Source organism: Balaenoptera physalus (assembly GCF_965194825.1).
Source record: "Balaenoptera physalus genome assembly, chromosome: 6".
In the NCBI taxonomy this organism is placed as follows: Eukaryota; Metazoa; Chordata; class Mammalia; order Artiodactyla; family Balaenopteridae; genus Balaenoptera; species Balaenoptera physalus.
In genome coordinates, this window is record NC_138885.1 from 10628286 (window position 1) to 10655838 (window position 27553).

The window sequence follows — 27553 nt, forward strand, 5'->3', positions numbered from 1 at the left end:
CTTTCACCTCTGGATGTTTCCTGGAAGCAGAGGCACAAATTCTACTTTTCAGCTCGAATTTCTTAGGTTCTAAGAGAAGCTGGTATGAAGGGCAGTGATGGATTAGGACACAAGTGGATGTCAAAGTGCCAATTTGTACTCCATAAAATGAGGGGGAATTATGACTCCACTGGCATAGCCAGTGAGGGTTTTTAGCACAGTCCGAATGTGCAGAGGTGCCCCGCCATCCATTTGGACCTTCCTGGATGCAGAAAGTGAAACTGGGATGAGGCAGACAAGCATGGATCAGCAGCTCTTGAGTGACACGGTTCTCCTGCAGGGGATTCCAGTTGACAAAGAGTGCACAGTGGGAGCTTTATTCATGGCCCCTCGGTGCCTGGATGAGGACAGGCTGTGCAACTCACACCTGTGACAGAGGCTGGAAATATATGTCCTAGACCTTGTCTGAAAACCTACATTTCCCAAACAGTGAATTTACATGTTCCCACTGAAGCGCCTTGACCAAGAAGGCCCCCTGGGTCCTCCAGCAGCAGCAGTTGTGGGTGAGAACCACGGCTCTGTATCTCTTACGGGGTCTGTGCTACTAACACTCCAAGTGACCTGCATCACAAAGTAAAGTCCCTCATGAAAAGGGAGGGCTGTACCCCAAATACACATTCCGACACACAGACAGAGACTCAAACGTACAGGCACATCTACCAACACACACACTCACAAGCACACACACACACATACACAATAGTATTATAAAGAGGTTACAGGATGCAAAATTTGCAAATAATATAACAAGAATATCTAGGGTAACCTTTGCCTTGGCACTTGTCTGATCTGCCCCTGACCTTTAAGTTCCTAAAGCCAGTGGAGCTAGTTGGAGGCATCATTCAGGACTCTACCCTGGACCAGATCTGGTTTCATTCCATTCCACCCTCCATGAGCCTAAGCCTCCATTTGATAGCCCAAATTCAGTCTTACTTCTGGCCTTTTGGCCTTGATTGATACTGCACCTCTCATCTATCTGATTCTAGAGTTTCCGCAAGGAATTTTGATGGGACTGACCCTCTGGCTACCTACATTCATGTTGCCTCAGGAAGGATCAATAGTTCTAGTTTTGGTGTCTTGGAATGGAAATCTGATATTGACCACTGGCCATGGTGACTGGTGTGTGTGTGTGTGTGTGTGTGTGTGTGTGTGTGTGTGTATAGATTTGGGCATTACTTGGTTTACTCAAAGGCAGTCAACTGGAATATCTTTCCGTGTTGCTTTTTTAGCAGTTACTTAACAAGAATTGGTTCAAATATTTACATGGTTAAAATGAACTCCTTTTGTTAACTCAGAAGTCTCTGATCAGTGCCCGTGGTTTGAATACCTGGATAGTCCCAAGAACAGGCTGGTTTCCTTTACTCTGACCTCTAGGGCTTGAAAATATTCATTTTGCATATGGCAAAATGAGTTAGAATAAGGCAAAATGGGCTAATGATGTCCACTCTCTGTTGATCATCTACTGTGTGACAGACACCTTATATTCTTTATCTTTAATCCCCCAGTAATCTGATATGAGAGACAACATTATTTGCATTTCATAGAAAAGCAAATTGGGTAGGGAAGAAGTACAGTAACTGCTCCAAGGGCAAAGGAAAGTTGTTGTTGATGGAGCAGAGATTCCAAGGCAGGGCTTTGTGCCTACATACCCCGTGATCCTTCTGGCCTCACTACATCCTCTTCAGTAGGACATTGGTGGCAATTTTCACATACAAAAGAGTGTCACTGGAGAGCAATGAGCCTCCAAATCATGCATGACCTTGGAAAAACTGGTTAGGATCACCAAGACAGGTCTGTCATGAAGCCAATTAATTTTTGGCAGAGGGTGGGGAGGGGTGGTCTTTGGATTTTACCATAAGGACCCTCGAGCAAAAATCCACCAGTGGTGAAGGAGGTAAGTGCACAAAGTTCATGTTCTGCATATTTTAAAAACAAGGGCTTCTATCCAAGTGAGCTTTCTTGAATGAGGGCACTATCTCTCATGACCTACTGCTGTCCGCCTGTCCCCTCCAACTCCTGCCCCTTCCTGGATGGGCATTTCATTCAGGCCACTTGCTGATGAATGAAACCTCTCCGCTTGTTGCAGCTGCCGAGAAAAATGTGGGAAACTCCGATGCTATCCTCCATCAAAAAACACTTACTGTCATTTCACTGACTAGCAAAATATCTAGCTGGTTTGCTAGAAGTAAAAGGGAACCAGGGAATACATTGATAATACTTGTATTTTAATTTCTCTAATTTTTCAGAGAAATGTTGGTATTTCACGTGCAATAGCAATGTTACCAAAGACGATACTCGTCATAGGGAAACATGCCATGTGCTCAATCTAATTTGTTGTACTAGCCTTACACTGAATTTATTTTGTTTTTGTACAACGATTTTCTCCTTTCCAAGACTGATGTATCGATTTATTTCATACTTTCCTAGTATCTACCTTTTCACAAGCCATCTCAATCCTGCTTAGAATGGGCGGAACTTAAATAACTAATAAGCAGCTACAGGAACCACAATGAAACTGAGAGCTGTACTCGTCCCATGTTCCCGAGCTTCCCTGACCCTTTCACTTAGAAAATCCTGCATCCCTCCAATGACACATACAGCATTTTTTCTCTTATTCAAGAGTATGAGGATTGGTACTTGAACAGCCTCTGCTTTTGACTGCCAAGAAGGGAAGAAATGTCACTACAGAAATAGCATCCACCTTGCAGCTCCCAAGTACAGAGTGGCCTGGTTGGAAGGCAAACACTGCAGCAGGCAGGTAAAACATCTCCTGAGGAGGAGAGTTCCCATTGCCTCCGATCTGGAAACGGGAGCTCAGAAAGTAAAGAGGCAAAATCTGTGAATGGGGCAGGGGTAGAGGATGGGGGATGACTATTGCTGCTGCTGCTACAGATTATTATTGTTATTCTCATTGTCATCAACCATTACTGACATACACTTAGATAAGCTGCAGCTCCTGCCTCCTTTCAAAACTCACTCTTTGGGGGAGAGAGACGGATTAAAAAAACAAAACAAAAAAAAACTAGAATAAAGTGTGATATGTTATCTTCAAAAGACAGTTGTAGAAAACTATGGAGGTGATTCATTCTGCTGGGAGGACATCTGTATTTTAGAGATGTCTATATTTAAATGAGTTTCAACAGGAGAAGTTCATTCCCTCTGCAGTTACTAGATTCTTTGAATTGTCTGATAAATATGGCGCTCTTGGATCTTAGAATCAATGGGCATCACTCTTCAGAATGACTATTTCATTTTTTAAATTTCCGTAAAGGAATTTATAATGAACCCCCAACCCTCTCTAATGTTATCATAAAATTACACTTTAATATAAATTACATAAAACAAAAATGAAATTAAGGATGTATTCCCATAGGGGAAAAAAGTAAATAAAAAGATAGGACTCTGTTTCTTAAGATTTTTAAAAATGACATTATTAAAGGGAATAATTCTGAAATAATGCCATTTGCAGCAACATGGATGAACCTAGAGATTATCATACTAAGTGAAGTAAGTCAGACAGAGAAAGACAAACATCATATGATATGGCTTATACGTGGAATCAAAAAAAATGTTACAAATGAACTTATTTACAAAATTGAGATAGACTCACAGACATAGAAAACAAATTTAGGGTTACCAAACGGGAAAGGGGAGGAGGGATAAATTAGGAGTTTGGCATTAACACATACACATGACTATATATAAAATAGATAAACAACAAGGACCTACTTATAGCACAGGGAACTATACTCAGTATTCTGTCATAACCTATAATGGAAAAGAATCCAAAAAAGGATAGATAGATATGTATGTATAACTGAATCACTGTGCTGTACACCTGAAACTCACAACATTAAAAATCAACCATATAAAAAAAGAAAAGGAATAATTCTTTAGTAAATATACTAATTTGTCAAAATTACTTAAGAATTGAAAATTGTACTCAATTTCTGTGCATTTATGTGTGTGTGCATGTGTGATATATGTTATATTTACCTGGAGTCAGGCTCCTATTTTACATTGCATGGTATTTTAATTTTGGTATATAGCTCTCTGATTATTCATGGATGAATGAACCTTTCTTTTTAAACTATAAGAATGTATCTGTCTCATCCAAAGTATTTTATTTTATTTTATTATTTTTTAAAATGTATTTTATTTATTTATTTTTGGCTGCATTGGGTCTTCGTTGCTGCGTGCGGGCTTTCTCTAGTTGTGGTGAGCGGGGGCTACTCTTTGTTGCAGTGCGCGTGCTTCTCATTGCGGGGTCTTCCCTTGTTGCAGAGCACGGGCTCTAGGTTTGCAGGCTTTCTCTAGTTGTCGCGCACGGACTTCAGTAGTTGTGGCTCGCGGGCTCTAGAGCACAGGCTCAGTAGTTGTGGTGCACAGGCTTAGTTGCTCTGTGGCATGTGGGATCTTCCCGGACCAGGGCTCAAACCCTTGTCCCCTGCATTGGCAGGTGGATTCTTAACCAATGCACCACGAGGGAAGCTCCAAAGGATTTTATATTATGGAACATATTAAGCTATACTAGTTGGAAGTATTACTGGTTACTGAAATATGCATTTAAAATTATTCCACATTAGAAAAGAGAACCCTCCTACACTGTTGGTGGGAATGTAAATTGGTGCAGCCACTATGGAGAACAGTATGGAGGTTCCTCAAAAAACTAAAAATAGAGCCACCATTTGATCCAGCAATCCCACTCCTGGGCATATATCTGGAGAAAACTCTAATTCAAAAAGATACATGTTCATAACAGCAGTATGCACAATAGCCAAGCCATGAAAGCAACCTAAATGTTCATCAAGAGATGAATGGATAAAGAAGATGTGGTATATTTATATAGTGGAATATTACTTAGTCATAAAAAATGAAATAATGCCATTTGCAGCAACATGGATGGGTCTAGGGATTATCATACTAAGTGAAGTAAGTCAGACAGAGAAAGACAAATATCATATGATGTCACTTATATGTGGAATCTAATATATGGCATAAATGAACGTATCTACGAAACAGAAACAGACAGACATAGACAACAGACTTGTGGTTGCCAAGGGGGATGGAGGTGGGGGAGGGATGGAATGGGAGTTTGGGATTTGCAGATGCAAACTGTTATATAGAGAATGGGTAAACAACAAGGTCCTACTGTATAGCACAGGGAACTATATTCAATATCCTGTGATAAACCATAATGGAAAAGAATATGAAAAAGAACATGTATGTGTATAACTAAATCAGTTTGCTGTACAGCAGAAATTAACACAACATTGTAAATTGACTATACTTCAATAAAATTTAAACAATAAATAAATAAATAAAATTATTCCACATTATTTAATTTCAAATGACCATGGATGAATATTTGCATTACCATAGAAAGATATGTGAGTCTTATAAATTTATTTACTTATTTATTTTTGGCTGAGTTGAGTCTTCATTGCTTCGCACAGTCTTTCTCTAGTGGCAGCGAGCGGGGGCTACACTTCATTGTGGTGCACGGGCTTCTCATTGCGGCGGCTTCTCTTCTTGTGGAGCATGGGCCCTAGGCGCGTGGGCTTCAGTAGTTGTGGCATGTGGGCTCAGTAGTTTGGCTCGCGGGCTCTAGCGCGCAGGCTCAGTAGTTGTGGCGCATGGGCTTAGTTGCTCTGTGGCATGTGGGATCTTCCCAGACCAGGGATCGAACACATGTCCCCTGCATTGGCAGGCAGATTCTTAACCTCTGCGCCATCAGGGAAGTCCCAATATGTGAGTCTTACAAGGAAATTGCCATAAAGTTCTCTGTGCTAACGTGTTATTTTCCCTTTTTTAGTGGAATCCCTTTAAGTGGAGCACTGTGATGGCACAGTCACAACCTCCTATTTTCCTGGAATATTGTGTAGCAACCAGAGGGCCAGATTCTTCCTAGAGAGCAGCACACAGCTAGACTCAATTAGAACTTGGGCCCTTAAACATGCAGCCTTGTTCCATATTTTTCAAATAATGAAGGGTGAGAGAACGTTCTGTATATCTAAGACATCTGAAGAGGTGCCATAATGTCATCTTGCATTTGCCCAGCCGTTTTGCCCAATTGCCACCTTGTAACCCAGGTAGACAACTTTTTCACAATCTTCCAAATTAGGTATAATGAATCCCCTTTCCTCAGCAGTGTCATTAATCCAACAATTACTGTTTTGAAATGCCTGTCATATCATCTTTGGTCATGTACGAAGAGCATATTCTTGGAGCATCACGCTGTGGCAAATCCTTGAAAATTGTTTGCTAAGAACAAATTAATGAGGCATCACACCCTCTTCTTCCCCCTGACAACTCTGGCTGCTTCCTCCAAGTTAGCTCACTCATTGCCCACACCTCAGAGTCATCACGTGACTGCATTGCTGTGGGTGTTTTTCTCATGCCAAGCCATTTGCATGGGTCACTTTTTCACTTGGGGGCTTCCATATAGCTGTTCCTAGTAATATGTGTGCTATGGAAGGACAGCTTTAATGAGCTATGGGCAAGAGATAATCCCTAGCAAATGCATCAATTGCATGGCTTTCAAGTCAAATTTCTAATGATGGAAAAGTAATTTTAGAGAATATTTCAGTTTTAGCACTGTGGAATGAGGCAACCAGGGCAAACAGTCAACATGTTACTATTTGGGGGGATTATTTATTTATTTATTTATTTATTTATATTGAAGTATAGTTGATTTACAATGTTGTGTTAATTTCTACTGTACAGCAAAGTGACTCAGTTATACACAAATATACATTCTTTTTTATATTCTTTTCCATTATGGGTTATCTCAGGATATTGAATATAGTTCCCTGCGCTGTACAGTAGGAACTTGTTGATTATTCATTTTATATGTAAGAGTTTGTATTTACTAACCCCAAACTTTGTGCAAGTCAAAGTAGAGAGATGGAGTTCCCTATCAGAATGGGCTCCATCTTCCAAAATCACCCTGTTCAGTTTCTTGGACAAGACTAACTCAAATGGAGCAACACTTGGAGGGATTACAACAAAATAGAAGAATTGCTCTAAGTCCTAAGAGGTGACCCAACAAAGTGGAAAGGGAGGACAGATATGCAAGAGATCACTTCTACTTGAAGTGACTGATTCAGGAGACGTGTCGTTGTGGGCCTGAGATAATATTTGAACTGGATCTTAAAAGATGAGAGAAAATCTGCAGAAGTGGAAATGTATGTGTTGAGGGGACATGGTGCGGATTGAAGGAGAATTCCAGGTGATGGATGAATAAAGGCTGAAAGATGGAAAAGCATTACAACAAGGCACAGCAAGTCATGGCTGTATTGAACAAGTTGTAGCATTTGTGCTAGGAGCTGTGGAGGAATAAGAGAGGTTGTTATATAGGAGCTGCTATGCACAGTGTCTACACTTCCTCAGTAGAGGAAGAACTCAGAGGTGCATATGTGAGATCATAGCAGAATCCACAGACTTGTACATGAGATGGGGGTTGCTACTCAAATTACCAAAACGAAGTGGCTTAAACCAAAATTATCCTTTGATAGTTCTGGAGGCCACAAGTCCAAAATCAAAGTGTCAGCAGGGCCATGCTCTCTCTGAAAGCTCTAGTGAAGAGTCCTTCCTTGCCTCTTCCTAGCTTCTGGTAGCTCCTGGCCATCCTTGGTGTGTCTTGACTTGCAGCAGCATCTCTCCAGTCTCTGCCTCCATCTTTATCTGATCTTCCTCGTGTTTCTTGGTGTCCTCTCCTGTGTCTATAAGAATGCCAGTCATTGGATTTAGAGCTCTCCCTAATTCCAGGATGATCTCCCCTCAAGATCCTTAACTACCTACACTCACAAAGACCTTATTTCCAAAAAAAGTCCACATTCTGAGGTCCCAGGGGGGACACTATTTAACCCTCTACAGGTCTGTGTGCAAGGTAAAAAGTGGCCCAAAAAAGACAGTTTAATAATCATGTGCCCCTACCTACACTTTCACTGAATACAAGAGTGACTTGGATCCTTTGACGCTTCTAAACCAAGTACATTCTTCTCTTATTTGCTGATCTACTTTCTATTGGGTTTCTTTCCTCAGATAAACTCATTCTGTCTTCAGCAAAAATTTACTGAGGCAAGTAAGCTCCCTCCTTGTTTGTCTTCACATGCTTCCTCCAGGAACTTTTTAGAAAGTAGGGTTTCAGTACTTACTGCCTTATTGCTCACACTAAGGTTATATAGATTCCTTGAACTTGTAAAATAATTGGAGGATTACAAAAAAACAAAAGTTTTATCCATTGGTAGCCGTGTCATCATACTTAAACTTTAAATTCTTAAAGTATCATTGCTGGCCATCTCCTGAATTAACATTTGGACAAGGGTCATCCAACATCAGTTAATATCATTACCTGTTCTCTTGTCCAACACATTCAGAAGATACTACATGTTCTTAGTCTTCTTTACTCCTGAGTTTATTATAATTTGCTTCCTCTGAATTAATGGTCCGTAGAAGTACATTGACCATAAAATTATCATCCAAACCAAGCCATTTTTGAGAGTGAAAAGGGACTCAATTAAAAACTACACTAGAACAACAGGGATAAACAAGGAATTTACCTGAACAAGCCCGGAAGATGCATCAGCCAACATACCTGTCCTGCCTTATCTCCTACACAAGTCCTGTGTTTTAGCCAAACAGATGGCATTTCTGTTATTTTCTGGGAAAGTAAAGGATATTATATGTATATTTTCCCAAAACTCAATTTTGTGACTTGTCACAATACATACTCAGTGAGTATGTGTTGAAAATGATACAGTATTTACTTATTCACAGCCAGTATTTATTGAAGACTTACTATGTGCCTGGACAAGATGCACGCCTTTGAATAAGATACATCCTTAGAGGCTCAGAGAGGTTAAGTGGTCCTGAAGATGCACACATCAATTAGACAAAGGGACTGGGTGGGGATATAGATTCCTTAATTACAAATCCTGTGTTTATTCTATTTGGTACCTCTCTTAAAATGTTCTGTAAGTCATACAAGACAGGGTCGATTCTGAATCAGGTGCCTTAAACACCGTGCAGATCTTCTTGAGCCCTTACTCCTGTTCCCTCCTAGGTCCCGAATCTGTTTCTTCCCTGAAGTTTCCTTGCCTCATTTTTTTAAAAATTTATTTTATTAAAGTATAGTTGATTTAAAATGTGTGTTCCTTGCTCTCTTTCTGTAGCTCTTATCACCTACAGCCGACTTGATGGAATGGGGATCCAGGGACGGACCTCCAGACAGAGCATGGATGGAAAGCACAGGATCTTCCCCAAATATTCTGTTTATTCAGGTGGCTTAGGGTGCCCCTCCCAAGCTACGGCTTGGTACATCCACATCCTTTCTTAAATTCTCACGCACTTACAACACTCACGTGAACACGATGTCTGAAACACAATACTTACAGACTTAACGCACCAGGTAGGGGAGGCTGGGAGAGAGACCCAGGCATAGAAATTTTTGGCAGAAAGGCATCCCCACTCAAAAATAGACCCACAGACTCAGAAAACAAACTATGGTTACCAAAGGGGAAAGGTGGGGAGGGGTAAGTTAGGAGTTTGGGATTAACAGATACACACTACTATATATAAAACAGATAATCAACAAGGACCTACTGTACCCAAAGAACTATACTCAGTATTTTGTAATAACCTATGAGGGAGAAGAATCTGAAAAGTAATATATATATATGTATATACAGTATATACCTGGGTCACTTTGCTGTATACCTGAAATTAACACAACATTGTAAATCAACGATATTTCAATAAAAATAAATACATAAATAAAATAAAATGAAATACAATAAAATAATAAAATCAAAGAGTGGATGTGTGCTGTGGATTCCTACCCTACTCAGGGCTCTCCTTTCTCTCACCTACACTCAAGAGTCTTTCTTATCCACAGATGTGACCACACACAGGCAGATGAGTTGTTTAGAATATGGCACTAACTTGTTCAGCCTTATCTCCTTGGTTCTTATCAGCTCCTTTTACTTGGTTTCACAGTCCATTAATGGGATTCTGGCCCTCAGTTATTTCAGTGTGTCACAAACGGGGACAGATAGGACAAAATGGTGGATGAACTATTGCCAGATCAAAAGAGCTAATGGGAAAAAAATTCATAGCACTTATTATACTGACAAGTCAGACACTTCATGCTCTCATCTGTATGCCCATCTGCACATATCCTTTCACTGTGTACCTTTCCATGTATTTATCCCACCTCTAAGGATTTCTACATTCTACTCTTGAAGTCTTCTTAATTTATTGCATGCAGAATGTGCCTAGCAGATGTTTGATGTTCTAAATTACAAGCAGATAAGACAGGATGCTAGGGGTCCGTGATTCTCTGGTACAGATTTTTTGTTGTTCCCACACAACCTTCCCACACAACAAAGCACCTATGATATTCAGGTCAAAATAATTTCAGCCCAATTTTTCAGACTCCTTTTCTCTCCTTCAAATAGTTAAAAACAAACAAAACAAAAAAGCACTGTTCCTTTTCTTTATGGACTTGATATTTCATTTCCAAATAATTCTGGAGTCCTTAAATTAGAGAATTATTGTCAAGGCTAGCGTCTAGATAAATTTAGTGCTGTCATTCAGCTCTGGAATTCAGAGAGCCACCACAGCAGCAGTGGTGGGAGGACACCTTCCCCACATGAACAATGGCAACTGGTCAGATCCGAAACACGAGACCAACTCCTTGAGCTCTCTCCTTTTGTTAACATTGAGGCCAACAAAACTGGCAACCATACTTAACAGGAATAGAAACTTGTGTTTACCACGTTATGCTTTTCTCCTTAATATCAACCACTATCATTAAAATAATAAACTTAATGAAGCCTACTTTCCTTTGGACTTTTTAAAAGCACTTGAGAGACTCTTAGCCTCCTTGAGGTCCCCGCCAGCCTGGACTCTTTCCATCTGTCTAGAGCCAAGTAGACACTTGGGGCTTCAGACTTTGGACTAGAGCCCTTTGTTTTAGGCATCAGTAACTCCCCTAGGCTCTTCTTCCAGCTCTTCTGTCTGCTAACAGGACTCCTAGCTAGTTGTCTTTAATGAGCCTGGGTGGGTAACTATGTTTGCCTGTAACCAAAAGGAGATTTTACTTTCTCCACTGAGTATTCAGTTTATTAAAAAAAAAAAAAAGAAAACCTGACTTATTAAGCTTGCTTTCCATTTTGGATGCAAAACTCAAAAGAAAGAAAACTGAGAGATAGGGTCCTCTGGGTATCTTCACCAGGTGTATCACATGCACTTACCTCTAATAGGGATAGTAATTATATCCTTTATTTATTTATTTATTTATGATCTGAAGCTCCCATTTGATTTTTTTTAGTTGAATAATTTTTTATTGAAGTATAGTTGATTTACAATGTTGTGTTAGTTTCAGGTGTAGAGCAAAGTGATTCAGTTATACATCTGTATATTGTAAAGCTTACAGGCATTCATCCATTTATAGTTTACACAGTGGTTCTCAAAGTGAGGTCCTTTTACCAGGAGCACCAGCAGCACCTAAGCTATTGTTATAAATGCAAATTTTCAGCCCCTCCCAGACCTACTGGATCAGAAGCTCTGCAGGTGCGGCCCAGCAATGTGTCTTAATAAGCCCCTTGGGGCTTTCTGACACACATTCATTTTTGAGAATCTCTCCTTTACAGATCACATGCGCTAAGTACATTCATTATACCAACTTAACAGAGGAGGAAACTGAGCCTTCTAGAGTTTTAGTTGTTTATCAAAGTCACAGAATATCTAGCTATCAGACTTAAAACCTGAGATAATCTATGTAAAAAGAAAAAGGAAAAAAAAAAAGTCATGGTAGTTGAAGACTAAATCAATAACGGGTAGCTAAGATTTCTTTTTCATAGTCATTATACCTAGCTAACAAAATTCAATATATTTACATAAGAAAATGTAATGCTTTGCCACATGTTAAAGCTGAGATATTAACTCCAATTTCTCCTGATCTAAGGAGGGTAGTTCTAAAACCCAACTGGTTTATACATATTGGAAATACAATTATGAGTCAAGTTTCCTGTGAACCACTAAGTACCTTAACAATAGGATTCATTTAATAGCAGTGGGCTTAGAAGAATTAATTTTAAGCAGATCATCCTCCTTGCTTTGATATCAGCTGCTGGATCCTTTCCCATTACAAATGCAACCAGTTTGTAGGAGACTGCAAACATCTGCTCTCCCCGAGCAAGTGTCCATATGAATATTAATCCTGAAGACTACATGTTGACTTCTGTCCATGTGATGTGTTTAAATGCTACATATGCAAATGTGTGAAAGGTATTTACTCCTTAAAGAGGCTAGGCCCCATGTTGGGACGTTCTCTGAAACATTTCAGCAAATTCTAACATTGAGAAGGGAAAACAGATGGACATCGGTGAGGAACTTTCAAGGGCTAAGTGTGGAGCCAGAGGGCTGGAGGGAGCCTGCTGATTCTGGGGTAAAGACCAGCTGTTGCTTCCACAATGCTGATTGGCCAGTTGTTCTCTGTCCCCATTTCTGCAGAGTTTCATCCAGTGATAAAAGAATCAAAGGTCAACAAAAGTGCTTAGCACAGAACCAGGAGGATGATTCAAGGGAAATATGTATTAAGCTTGGAAGACTTTTACTTGTCTGGTCTGAACTGGATCCATAGTGAAGCTCAGGGTTTATTGCTGTGTATTTCCACAAGGCAGCCCATAAACCAAGGGTTCTGAGCAGGGAAGTATAAAGAAATGGATGCAAAGGGTTTGGAAGGTTCTAAATATATACTTGCCATGGATGGAAACAATGATCACTCCAAGGAGGTTCAGTAGCATTTTCAAGGCCATATGAGTAACCAGTGGTAAAACTGGAATCTGACCCTAATCAAAAGCTTCTGCATTTCCCTTCACCTTGACTTGGTGCATGGTGATAACTCGCTCTTGCATTGATGGTCTCCATTAAATCAGGGGCAATATTCTGATCATGCCAAGCTCTCAAAAGAGTTTTTAACGACGTCCAACTAGGAAATGAATAGCTGTATTAAAAGCTTAGGTGTATATCTGTGCAAGAGAGAGAGTAGAGGACAAAACTATTAACAAAATTATGAAAAATGTATTTAATAGTATTTTCTTATATGTAGTCTTTGTGATTTAACAAAAAAAAATGTTATAAATGTTATAACAAAATGAGGAACACACAATGACTTACTTGCTTTGGTCTGTAGCCAAAGAAGATATGGTGATACTAGTAGTTTACAATCTCTAGCAAGCTTCATTCTCCAGGTTTAACTGATTGGGGAAATCTTGAATCTAAATTTATTAATTTGTGTGTCTTCGATACCTATACATCTTCCTTTAAGATTTTGCTTATAGCATTTCTCCTAAAACCAAGCAGGACCTTGTGGGGACTTCCTGGGGACAGACCCCCATGTCCCCCCTCTTGTTTGTAGGAAAGTCTTAGCCACCTAGGCCTTCCCTGAGTTCCAAAGAGCAAATTTAATCAGAGAAGTGAGAATATGCAGAAACAAAGGAAAGCAGTCAAGCCAGACAGAATAACAATAATAGTTTAGCCGTAAAACAAAGTCTAGGGCCTTTAGTTCCTCCTCAAGGGCCATAACATCCTGAGCTATATCCTTGAGTTATTTTGCAGATACCAAAACTCCCATCAGGTGGAAGAAGTTAACTGCATGCTGACTACCAGTGTGTAGACCCCAGACAGTTTGGAACCAGAAGGTTGATGATTGAGAACCCTGGAACATCACCTTATTTCCTCACCATCAACCAGCTGGAGAACTGTGCATGAGCTGATCACATATTTCTCACACTGTCCTTAAAAACACTTCCCTGAAAGTCATTGGGGACTTCAGGTCTTCTGAGCATGAGCTGCCTGTTTTCCTTGCTTGGTGCCTGCAATAAACACTGTACTTTCCTCCATCACAACCCAGCGTCAGTAGATGGGCTTTGCTGCACACTGGGCAAGGGGACCCAAGTTCAGTTAGGTAACACTCCTGCTTTGAACACTCTTCCTTCCCCACCATTTCCTCTTTCTGCCTTCCTACCTTTATGGAATTTTTATGAGGCAGACCACATTTTGTAGTTTCCAGGAAGCCAAAGGAACTTAAACATGGTCCCTGCTTTTTCCACTCATCAAAGCAGCTTCCACCCATATACCCCCAAGCACATCTTGACAGCTTCGTGTATCTGAACTGCCATTGGTGCTACTTTTACACATAGGCTGTGTTGCAGCATGTCCTTAATGGTTCTGTGCATTCATGGGAGGGATTAACCACATCTTCAAGCCCCTTGTTATGCCCAATACACAGCACGGTGTTTGGCGTCTCATGAGAGTTGAAAAGATATATGTTGATGGTAATGAGATTCTCACTCTTAAATAGTTTTCTGAAATTGGTAGGCTTAAAATATGATGTCAGACAGTGATCAATACTCAGGATGTTTTAGGCCAAATTGGCAGAATAAATGTGTACAAATCATGAAGATCAGAGAGCCTCTCCCAGAGCTTTTAGAAGGCACTCAAGGGTGAAATCGAGAAACTGATGACCTAAATGTATAATCCATTGTTTCAACTGACCTTTATGTCAGAAAGGTGTTAAGTAGCATACGCAAGCCCTTTCATAATAGACAGACTCCAGAAAGCTACAGAAAATCAGAGACCATCGTATCATCCAGGCCAAAGGATTCTATCAAACAAGACCAGATGGTTGACATATTTGGGAAGTGGCAACATGATTTTAGAAGAGAAAACTGTAAACTGGATATTAATAAAATGCAGTATATTCAGATAATGTACTTCAGGGTCACGGGAAGAGGAAAAGGATCCTGATTAACTTGCCCAAGATCAATCAGGAACAATGTGGATGAGGTGATTTAAAAATAGGGCTCCTGATAACCAACAAGGTCCTAATGTATAGCACAGGGAACTATATTCAATATCCTGTGATAAACCATAATGGAAAAGAATATAAAAAGAATACATACACATGTATAACAATCACTTTGTTGTACAGCAGAAATTAACACACATTGTTAATCAACTATACTTCAATAAAACAAATTTAAAAATAAAAATAGGTCTCATATTAAAACACACACGGGCTTCCCTGGTGGCGCAGTGGTTGGGAGTCCGCCTGCCAATGCAGGGGACACGGGTTCGAGCCCTGGTCTGGGAAGATCCCACGTGCCGCGGAGTAACTGGGCCCGTGTGCCACAGCTGCTGAGCCTGTGCTCTGGGGCCCGCGTGCCACAACTACTGAAGCCCGTGTGTCTAGAGCCCATGCTCTGCAGCAGGGGAGGCCACTGCAATGAGAAGCCCGCTTACCACAGTGAGGAGTGGCCCCCGCTCACCGCAACTAGACAAAGCCCATGCGCAGCAACGAAGACCCAACACAGCCAAAGATAAATAAACAAATTAAAAAAAAAAAAAAACACACACACACACATTGGAGGCTGTCTTTGAAATTTCAGAGTGATAAGTAGCAGAATATAAAGGAAAGTAGCAATGCCCATAGAGGAGAATGTATGTTTGGAACATGTACATGTTGTATGCAGGAAACATAGGTGGATTCATGAAGGGTTTGAACACTGACGTACAAGAGACACGGGACTGAAAAGGTAATCTGTGGATATAATAGGGACAGTAAGTGTCTCTCCTGGAATATCTTTCAAAATGACGGGTAACAGGACTCTGGTCTCTGTGGATTTAAAGAGTTAGAGGTTCCTATGTAGCAAATCAATTGATCCACTTTACTGAACGTTGGCTGAAGTTGCTGCTCAGAGTTCGAATCTTAATATTTGTGTTATTTTGGCGTGTCTACAAGCCAACCAGAAACAGATTTTGGATGTGCTAAGATTCTAAAAGTCTTGCTAAGTCTGTCCCCGAGACACCTTCACACCTGATGATGTAGTGAAGTGAGGACTCTGGCTTATTCATAGATCATAACGCATCGCCACATGGCTGCTTGGTGGCCTCGTTCGCGAACATTGCATTCAGAGCCAGCTCAGAAACTCTGCAAATTGGACTTTTAGAGCATGAATATCTGCTACTGTACATTGGGCAGGTATATTTCCGGGATTCTTTTTCTGAAGTGAAGTTTGCAAAATAAAATAAATCTCTTGAGTACTAGCAAATTGATATCCTATCCAAGGGGTATGCTATAGTTGTATTGCTTGGTAAATCAACTTTAAAAGACATTACAAACTCCATATCATCTGAAAATTGAAGATCTTCCAAAGACCTTGTGAAAGTCTCATTCAAGAGATTTTTCTATTTCTGTGATACACAATCTTTTAATTAAGTCAATACTTGGTATTGATGTTTTGGGGTACTGACTTTTTTCTGAAAAGTTGAACCATTTAGAGAGTTTTATAAAACCCTCTTGTTTGGCTATTGCTTTTATCTTGTTTATCAGGATTAACTTTGGTGAAACTATAGTCTGATTTATCATTTTATGTTTAAAAGGAAAAGAAAAACTCTCAAGGTAACCTTTTCATTCAATAACATAATCTGGTGGAAATACCAATGCAAATTAGGCACAAGTCAGATTTTATACATGTTCATGAAATGTTTGGTAAAATACTCTGAGTCTCTGTTTGATGGGTATTCTATAAGGCCTATACAGTTTTAGAGAGTTTGAGAACTATTTATAACATATAGAGATATAGTTAGATAGTATTAGTGCTTTCTCACTTTTAAATTTTAGCAGCACGTGAAATACACAATGGGATTTAACATTCTTCTTCTGCAGTGGGCCTGGCAAAGTCTAAGGTGAGAAAGATAAATCAGTTCTGTGAAAATTAGAAAACAAATTCAAGTGTAGTAAAAGAAGAAATAGAAAGTACAGTTTCTGCAAATCAAGTATAGTCAGGAATCAGTCTTGGTTTGTATTCTGGCATCACCAGTGTCTGGTTATGTCAGCTTGGGTTGGTCTCTGAACCCTGAATCTCCAGAATTTATGACACCTTTTTATGTATACAGAATGGCATTTGTGTACAAATGCCATGTGCAATTGGTCTTCGGTAGCCGTTTGTTCCCTCGAGAGTGATACGAGGGGACACGCATTGTTTTTCAAAATTTGAGCCTTGTTAGTATGCACGACTTACCACCATGTCCCTGCCCCATGTCACTGGAGGGGCGAAGACCCCTCCCCAAGTCTTCCCTCCTCCTGGGGTTTGCATCTGACAGGTTGGTCCTGAAGCTGCCTCCCCCCGCAAGGGCCCTGCAGGCATTGGAAGTGTCTCTGGGGAGGCCTTAGCTGGAACTCACTGCCTTCCTGTGCACAACGGTTCCCTGCCTTCTCTCCTCTGCTCGCCCAGCATCTTTTGCCTCCTCCCAAAGGCCAAGGCTATCCTGAGGTGAGGAAAGGGACAGGCACGAGACCAGTGTCCTCCCCTCCAATTCTGTAAGCCCTAATAATTCTGCAGTTCTTGTAATAGCCATCCAAAACGGAGTTCAGGCTACGTGTCCAGTAATAATAGGCATGGAGCCTACCGGACTTATAAAACAGGCCCCTGCCTTCAAGGGGCTTGGAGTTTTGTGGAAGCACAGGCAAACCAACAGGGGCAAGAAAGTAAAATAGGCCTTATGCCCGCTGTTCACAAGCCCAGAGAAATTGTCCATTCTTGAAATACATCCTGACCCACAGGACAGGGCAAAAGCAGGTCATTTGATTCTGAAGAAAATGAAACTCAGGGTTTTATAAAAGTTTAGACAAAAGAACTCAAAACTTCAATCTGAAAATCAACCAGTTCTGATTGAAAATGCCAAAGCAAATAAATAACACATCTATTTGTCCCTCTCAAGTCAGCATAAAATCTTAAAACTGTGCCTCAAAATGGAAGGTGTGTTTATTCCTCTTTTCAAACTAAAAAAAAAAAAACCCTGTAAAATTTATGGGGGCTTCAAAATTGAGGAAAAAACAGAATAGTCCCCAAAAGACTATTTGTAAAATGAAGAAAGCCCATGCTCTCCATAAATATTACCACCTAATATTACAAGCCACTCAGAATAAAGATGACTATTATAATATTCTCCAGTTTCAATCTGCCATAACTAATCTTAATCCTCCGTTTACTATTACTTTCAATTACGAATAGTCATGGGTAAGCAATTAACAAATAACAATGAATATAAGATAGAATTTGTTTTCCCAGCAGAGTGAGACCAATACAGAAAAATGTATGTGCAAACAGCAGCAATTTGAAAGTGTAATTGGGATTGATTTAAGAGGGAAAACAATTAAGGATATTATGAGAAGGAAAGCTAATGCTAGCAGCCGCTAAATCTTCACTTCCTATGTACATTTAGAAAAAAGTAAATATCTGGTGAGGTTTTTTCCCGAAAGCAAAAGTGACCTGAACCAACACATTATTTTATTTGATGAGTAAGTCTATGAGGTCTCCTCTGGGTGCCTTTTGCCCCTGCCTCGACCTCCAATTCCTCACCTCGTAATCTGGGGACAGCCTTTCACTCATCTTTTGGGGTCAAGAGCTTGGGTCCAGGGCTGTGGAAGGCACAGTTTTTGTTTTTTTTTTTTTATAACCTGGACCAAACTGTATTTTACATCCAAGCTGCAGATTGTTTATAAAGGCAGAATCATTCTAAATTTTATATATGTTTTGTATTTTTAACACTTTTAATTGTTTTCAAAACTTGAATAGAGGCAGTTGAACACAATGACTTTAAAGTCAGACCAGGCTGTGGATTACCGGACCAAGATGCACCAACTGGGCAACTTTGGTCGAGGTACATAACTGAGCTAATTGTATCATGACAAGAAGGTATGTAAAGTGCCTGGTACATAATAAGTAAATATTTACATATATACACTACTAAATATTTACTTACTATGTACCAGACACTTTACATACCTTGTCATGATGCAATTAGCTCAGTTATGTATGTACCAAACGTAAAATAGATAGCTAGTGGGAAGCAGCCACATAGCACACGGAGATCAGCTCGGTGCTTTGTGACCACCTAGAGGGGTGGGATAGGGAGGGTGGGAGGGAGACGCAAGAGGGAGGAGATATGGGGACATATGTATATGTATAGCTGATTCACTTTGTTATAAAGCAGAAACTAACAGGCCATTGTAAAGCAATTATACTCCAATAAAGATGTTTAAAAAAATAGGTAAATATTTAATAAACACATACTCAGTCAACCAATACATTCTTGTCAACGATCAGACTTCCATGTTGTAGCTCTCTTTTTATCCCTGAAAGAACTGAGGCCCAGTCAGTGAAATCCCCAAGTTACCAGAAAAGGAGGAAAACACTAAACTCTTTGCAACAGACATCCTCATTTCCCTAGGAACTGGCGTCATGCTGCAGATAGGACCTAGATATGGTCTAATTATTTCTGAATGGGTACACAACAGTTATCAAGCTACCGGCAATCTGGATAGAGGAAAAGGACAGAAACGTTCACTGGTTACCATGAGGGCATCTCAGTTTTATTCAGCTGATGAGAAAATTTGTCCTACCCAGATGCTGTCTTCTTGCTTGTACTGTTTCCAGTTGCGTCCTGTGTCACTGAACATCAGGCTGTAGCTCGTCACCCAGTCAGAGCTTCCGTATCTTCCCTGCGTGGCCACTGCTGTAATCTCCACTCTGTTGCCCAGGTCCATCTGGAGCCACTGCTGAGCATTGGAATCTGCTGGGGACCAACCGCCAGTTCCTGGAAGAGGATCAGAGAGAGAGAGTTGCAGTAGCATCTCACAGAGCCGCGACTGTCACCGCTCACAGAGGAAAAAAAAACAAAACAGTGTTCAGCTAAGGTGTCTGTAACCAAACTATGTCTGCCTCTCTTCATAAACCCCTGGTACTTTCTTTTTGAAAATTTTATTGGAGTAGAGTTGATTTACAATGTCATGTTAGTTTCAGGTGTATGGCAAAGTGATTCAGTTATACATATGCATATATCCACTTTTTTTCAGATTCTTTTCTCACATGGGTTATCACAGAATGTTGAGTAGAGTTCCCTGTGGTATACAGTAGGCCCTTGTTGGTCATCTATCTTATATATAGTAGTGTTTGTATGTTAATCCCAAGCTCCTGATTTATCCCTCCTCCCCCCCATGTTTCCCCTTTGGTAACCATGAGTTCGTTTTCTATGTCTGTGAGTCTATTTCTGCTTGGTAAATAAATTCATTTGCATCGTATTTTAGATTCCACATATAAGTGATATCTTAGGATATTTGTCTTTGTCTTGCTTACTTCATTTAGTATGATCATCTCTAGGTCCATCTATATTGCCACAAATGGCATTATTCCAATCTTTTTTATGGCTGAGTAATATTCCACTGTATATATAGACCACATTTTCTTTATCCATTCATCTGTCAGCGGACATTTAGGTTGTTTCCATGTCTTGCCTGTTGTGAATAGTGCTGCAATGAACATTCTCAACCCAATTTTCATTCTCCTCCTCTGTCAAATTCCTTTTCATGGTTTAATATTCATCTCAAATGCTGTTTCCTCTATGATTCATCCTCTCTTTTCTCAGTTATTACAGTTTTCATCTTCTGGGTTCCTAATGGAATGTCACCTATTTTTTAAGTTTTTTACAACCTTAACCTTTAACATGCCTTATATCCTCTTCCTGACTGGTCTTTCCTTCCTTCCTTCTTTGCTTTCTTCTTTCATTCCTCCCTTTCTTTTCTCTGATCTTTAGCTCTTTCTAAATACGTGCTGTGAACCTGCTGTGGGCCAGACATTCTGCTGTGGATGCAAAGATGCACGATCAAAGATGACTATGCCCTTGAGAGGTTAGTGTTCACTCATTCAACAGATGCTCACTGAGCACCAGGAGGTTGCTCGATACTGGGGAGAGAGAGACACGCAAACAAAAATGTGTAATGTGATGTGAAAGAGAGCCTTCAGAGAGGTGAACACAAGGTTCAATAGGAGCACAGATGACAGAATGCCTAGGTAGGTGATCAGAAAGCCCTAGAGACAGTGACAGTGGAGCTGAAAGCTGTTTCCCCAGCAAACAAGGTGAGACAGAGCAAAAGTAGGAGAGACCAACCCAGGCCACGAAACAGCGCATGCCACATCTCAGAGAGACATAAGAGGGCCCCATCCCTGGGTCTCCTTGTGAGTCTATGTGTTTGACACGCAGGAACATTCTAACATGTAACCAAAGCCTTTGAGCCCCAGAATTTTATCATTTGACACATTGGAACTTTGCAGAAGATCAATATGAACTCTTGCTTCTTTGGAAGACTTGTGGCCTAAGTTTTCTGTTTTCATTTCACATAGGTATAAAGAGGTCCATATTTAGTCTTCCTGACCCAAGGGTCCACAAGATATCTGAATCCTGAGTGGGACTTACTGTAGAATGTGTATGCCATGGGTGCACCCCAATATTCATAGCAGCACTATTTACAATAGCCAAGATATGGAAGCAACCTAAGTGTCCAAGGAGAGATGAATGGATAAACAAGATGTGGTATATATACACAATGGGATATTAGTCAGCCATAGAAAATAATGAAATAATGCCATTTTCAGTAACATGGATGGACCTAGAGATTATCATACTAAGCGAAGTAAGTCAGACAGAGAAAGACAAATGCCATATGATATCACTTATATGTGGAATCTAAAAGAAAAAATGTTACAAATCCACATATATACAAAGCAGAAATAGACCCACAGACATAGAAAACAAACTTATGGTTACCAAAGGGGAAAGGTGGGGGAGGGATAAAATAGGAGTTTGGGATTAACATATACATGCTAGTATACATAAAACAGATAACCAACAAGGACCTACTGTATGGCACAGGGAACTATACTCAACATTTTGTGATAACCTATAAGGGAAAATAATCTGAAAAAAAATAGATATGTATTATGTATAACTGAGATATATATTATGAATAACTTCTGTGCTGTACACCTGAAACTAACACAACACTGTAAATCAACTACACTTCAATTAAAAAAAAAAAAAAAAGAAAGAAAGTAGGCCTTTTGTTAAGAACCTTGCTCAGGGCATCAGGTTGGGTGATTCATTAGATTTTTAATTTAGAGGCGTTAACCAATAAGTCCCTTTTGATTTCAACCTGTGCCATTGAAAATCATTTTAGTGATGCCCCAGTTTTCATTCTTGCCATCTCGGGAGGACTCAACTGGACCCCTCCTTGGTACTGAGAACCTTCTGAGTCCCCACTGGCTGCCCACTGCCGAGATAGCTTGTCATCATCTGGGAGTGGGCAAAGGGGGCAGAGAACATGAGATGGGCCCTACTCTGGACATAAGGCACATTCATCGATTTCATCCCAATAAATAGCTAGTACTGTAGCCGAGTAGGACCCTATGAGGCCTTCCCAGAATAGACCGCCACCAATGTCCTCCACCTGCCTTTTGTCTGTAGAAAAACTTTAGTCAAAGAATAAATTTAATCAGAGAAATTAGAAAACGCAGAAAGGAAAATAGTCAAGCAAGACAAATAATAACACTTTAGCCATTAAACAAAGTCAAGGACCTTTAGTTCCTCCTCAAGGACTGTAGATACTATTCTGAGCCACGTCCTTTGAGCTGTTTTGCAGATACTGAAGCCTCCACCGAGTGGGAGAAGGTAACTGAATGCTGCCCATAAGCGCATAGACCCCAGACCAGTTGGAACCAGAAGGTTGATGATGCCGACTCCCAATGACCTCACCACCAGCCAATCAGAAGAAGGCCCACGAGCTGACCACACTCCCCACAACCCCCCTCCCTCACCCTGTCTTTAAAAACCTTTCCCTGAAAACCTTCAGGGGGCTCGGGTCTTTTAAGCGCTAGCTGCCCTGGACTCCTTCCTTGGTGTCCTGTGATAAAGCTATCTCTTTCTACTTCACCCAAATGTCTGTCTCCGAGATTCAGTCCGGCACTGGTGTACAGGGGCTGAATTTCGGCAACAGTACTTTTGTTTGACGACATTTTGTTTTCACTTCCCTGCCAAGATTCAAATGCAAGGAAAGAAAGAGAAGTATGTTTATCCCCTACCATGGAATGTCTTTTATTAAGTGTTTTGCAAGACATGAATACCCAGTACTGCTGGTATTCACTAATATCCGTTCTCTCTTCCTTCTGTAGTAATAGGACTTCGGAGGGTGCATGGCTTAACTGCACGTTTCAGCTCTCAGTACCTTTCGAGTTGTGGCCCTATGGACAAGTTCTCTCCAAGAAAAATGTGAGTGGGAAGATGTGCCACCTGCAGGCCATTGGGTCTCTTCCCCACTTGCTTTCTCCTTTCACCACTGATGGATGCAGCCGACAAGGACTTAGAAGACGGTAGAACCTCAGCGTGGAAAGATGCCAGATTCCCACATCATCACATGTAAACTACAATATGAGTGAGAACTAAAGACTTATCTTGTTTAAGCTATCGTATAGTGGAATCTATTTGATACTGCAGTTTAACCTACCTTAATACATACAAAGTACCCGGTAGAGTAAATAGAATAATGCCCATATTATAGTTGGGGAAACTGAGGTCCATCAAGTGTAGAACACCTGGAACTCAGGATGCAAGCACAGCTATTTGAGACTACTATGTAACAGAAAAGAATGTTTCTAAAAACCCAGAAAATCAAGAAGGGGTAAAAGCACCGGGAGGAGACATTTGAGCTGAGATTCTGAGCTGCTGGGTCCACAAGTACTTTTTTAATCAATGAACGCTGTCTTCACCAATATGTCCACGATTCCCAATTTATTCTACCCTCTCCCAACTTCTCAAAACTGGCAGGGAGGTCCAAGAAGGAGGAGATATTACATTTCCAAGAAATCTAAAATTGTTCTGAACCTACTGTTTATTTCCACTTAATTTCTCCTGCCCATTTCATGAGACCTCTTTCTTCTTAAGTGAAAAAAAGCAAGGCTGTGTAAACTATATGACTTCAACAATATTAAAACATGATAGAAAAGAAACATGTATGGTGATTTCTTCTGAGTGATGGAAGTATGAGTGATTTTATTCTTTTATGCTCTTTGCATGTAACATTTTCTATTATCAGCATGTCTTTCTTTTATAAACTGAGACCCATTTTTACATGGCTTATTGCATAAAGAATATATGTAGCGATTTGACATTTGGTGGTATAATATAGAACTCTTTGTGTGACCATCACAATTTTTGAAGTGAAAATCCTCAAACCTTAACTATGTCTCTTTACCTCCCTATTGTCCACAACCAGACTCCTTAGTCATGCTTTAGAGTTTTTCCTTCATTTATTCTAATTATTCTTATCATATTGACATATGATAAGAAATTATGTTAATGATGGAAGAAAGGAAATAAAATAACAAGGAACTTTCCCAACCTCCTTGCAAAGAATAAAATCACAAGAGACTGACCCAAAGCAAATCAAACCAAAACAAAAAGCTATTGCTAAAAATATTTCTTCAAGTCTGTCTAAAGAAAATCACATCACCCTTTTGCCCACAGTAAAAAACCTTAGTTTATTAACCACCCCCCAAAATTAAAATGAAATTGTTGATGTTAGCATTCATTAACACATCAAGTTAAGAATTTTCCAAACCCAGGAGCTTCAGCCTAAGCTCTTAAAATGGAGGGGTACTGTCTGCGTGCTAATTGCCAAGGACTTTTTCCCTGCTGTTGATGGTGTTCCCAGCATTACAGCTAATAGGCAAGACATCCAAGGTTGCCATGGTTGCTATGGCAAACATTTTATTCCTTTCGCCAAACAATAAGTGTGTTTTCACAAATTATGAGAGTAGCCTGAAGATACTATTCGCAGTTGCTTTTAAGACACACAGTGCCCACGTTAGCTTTCTGTTTCTGAATTGTTATCTAGATCGAGGTGTAACATACACACAGGTACCTGCGTTTGGCAAGTTACAGGTGTTAGCTAAGGCAGTGCTCTCTGTAATTGTGACTGCGATATAAATAATCATGAACTACAATTCCCATAAACCCTGCAGTTTGAATCAAAAGGAATTTAATGGAAATTTAAAGGAAAATTATAATTTTAAGGGAAAAGTAACCCCACCTTAGGTTTTGATAGCATCTAGAACATGAGGTCTAGAGTGATTTGCAGGCTATAACTTAGTTTATTCTTAGCACAGCCCAAACATCATACCCTACATGCTGTGTGATTTCACTTTGGGGGAAAAGATGGAACTGAAAGTCAAGAGCCTTGGTTCTAGACCCAGCTCTGCTCCTGAGGTTAGATTAGATGAGATTCTCAAATGTGTTCAATCATCAGAAAACACCTGGAGTGCCTGTGAAGATGACAGATTCCTTGGCCCACTCCTTGCTAACTTATGCAGGGTCCTAACCTGGAAATCTGTATCTTGAGAAAGGTGCTCATGACATGCTGAGTGGTTTAGAAAACATTGGAGAAAATAGCTTCTAAAGTTTCAGTTATACTATTTTACTAAGAAGAGTTGAATTCTTTATTTGTTTCATGGTCCAGGTTAGCTTAAATCCAACATGTTATTCTTGATGATTATAAACAAACAAACAAAAAAGCAACATGAAATCACCTCTAGATCTAAAGATGGACAGTCTTCTCCAATTTGATCCCCAATCACCAACCCCTAAGCACAGATGGAAACTTAAAGTCAGACTTACAATTTCCCAGGAAATCTAAAAATTTGTGAATTCAGAAATAGCCCTCTTTGCTCTTGATTGGACACTTCTTTTCGCTCCCAGTTAACCCTTTTACTTCTTCTCATCACCCCTATTCTACACGCCCTTGGAGTGTTCATTCACTCACAATACTAGCTAGCAGTTGGATAGTCCTTGCTCAGTACACGGCATTGCCCCAGGCACTTGGCAGACATGGACTCACTGATCATCCCAGAAGCTCTTCATGATTGGTATTATTATCATTATTCCATTTGACAGAAGGAAAAACTGAGGCCAGAACTGTTGGTCAGCTTTTCCAAGATCACACAAGGGGTCAGTGGCAGAACAGGGGATTCAAACCCAGAAAACTGGGACTCCAAGCCCCATTTCTTAACCACTCAGCTGCGGGGCCTCTCAACAGCATGGACAGAGCATGCTTGCCTTCTTCCTTCTTTTTTATGATAGCAATTCTCTCTAGAAACATAATTCACACTTCACCTCTTTTTCAGGTCTCACTTGATTCTCATAGCAATCAGCAATAGTAATTTTTTTTCATTTTATTTTATTTTTTTGTAAATTTATTTATTTATTTTTGACTGCATTGGGTCTTCGTTGCTGCATGTGGGCTTTCTCTAGTTGCGGCCAGCAGGGGCTACTCTTCGTTGCGGTGCACGGGCCTCTCATTGCGGTGGCTTCTCTTGTTGCAGAGCACGGGCTCTAGGCACACGGGCTTCAGTAGTTGTGGCACGTGGGCTCAGTAGTTGTGGCACGTGGGCTCAGTAGTCGTGGTACACGGGCTTAGTTGCTCCGCGGCATGTGGGGTCTTCCCCGACCAGGGCTCGAACCCGTGTCCCTGCATTGGCAGGCGGATTCTAAACCACTGCGCCACCAGGGAAGTCCCCGCAATAGTATTTTTAACTTCCATTTACTAGAGAATAAACCAGGTTTAAGGGTCACCTAGTTTATCCAGATTATATGGAGAGACTGTTTTCCAACCCAGTTCTGTAGATTTCTCGTCCCTGCCTGAGGTTTCAACATGGACCAAGGTCTTAAGCAAGCAGGTAGTTACTCTTATGGAGAACACTAAGTAAGACAAGAGACCCGCTCCCTGCTCAACCCCGTATACCATAGGGCTTATACCTAACTTCACATGCTCAGGTAGGTTCCGTAGGCTCTGCTCATGAAACAGGAAGACTTGTAGATAAGGCAGAAATTCCTCAATTTCTACACTGACTTCCACTTCTAACTCAGAAAGGGCAATGAAACCTGATTGATGTTACACACTGGAAATGGGCACAAAACAGATTATATACAGGTCTCTGCTAAGTGATATTTTACAACTATCATTCTAAAAAAAGAGAGTTAATTTAGTACAAGATCAACAAGAGCTAAAATAATCACATACACATAGCATTGTTAAGCCTAATCTGTTTTAAGCACACTCAGCCTGGCCATTTAAACAACAACAACAACAATAACAAAACCTAAGGTAAACCCTGTAGAGAATGGGTTTCCAAGATGTGTGCTCTCCCCCTGCATTTACACGAGGCCTTAAAAAGCTACAAGCACATTCTCACAAATGCCTGGGAGGTTAGAATGAATGATTAGCTGCACCATTAATTATTAAACATTTGGGGCCTCTGTAAGCCAAGGTTGGAGATTTTTCAGGGACAAAGCTACCTAGTGATGATAATGAGTAAGGCAGAGAGACTCCCCCATAAATATCTTACTTTATGTGTGGATGAGAGTGAAGAGAACATTCACAAACATGCTGGTAGCTTCCTGCACCTTCACTCAGTGTGTGGTTACCATGCATGTATAACAGGACCTGTGGTTGGGAAAGGACTTCTGAGACTGAGAGGCTATTGTCTGGAACACTGCACATCACACTTTGCCCCTGGGCATGTGGGGCAGGACCTAGGTGTTGCTGGATGGCCCT

General features: G+C 40.4%; 1 protein-coding gene across 1 annotated transcript in view; it reads right to left on the reverse strand.

The window, feature by feature from the left end:
- The window catches only part of CNTNAP5 (contactin associated protein family member 5), an 880881-nt gene that overhangs the window by 619928 nt on the left and 233400 nt on the right, over positions 1-27553 (reverse strand). The window contains exon 3 of the mRNA XM_082465787.1: positions 19517-19710. Coding sequence (XP_082321913.1) covers positions 19517-19710 — 194 coding nt within the window. The remainder of the gene's footprint in view (positions 1-19516; positions 19711-27553) is intronic.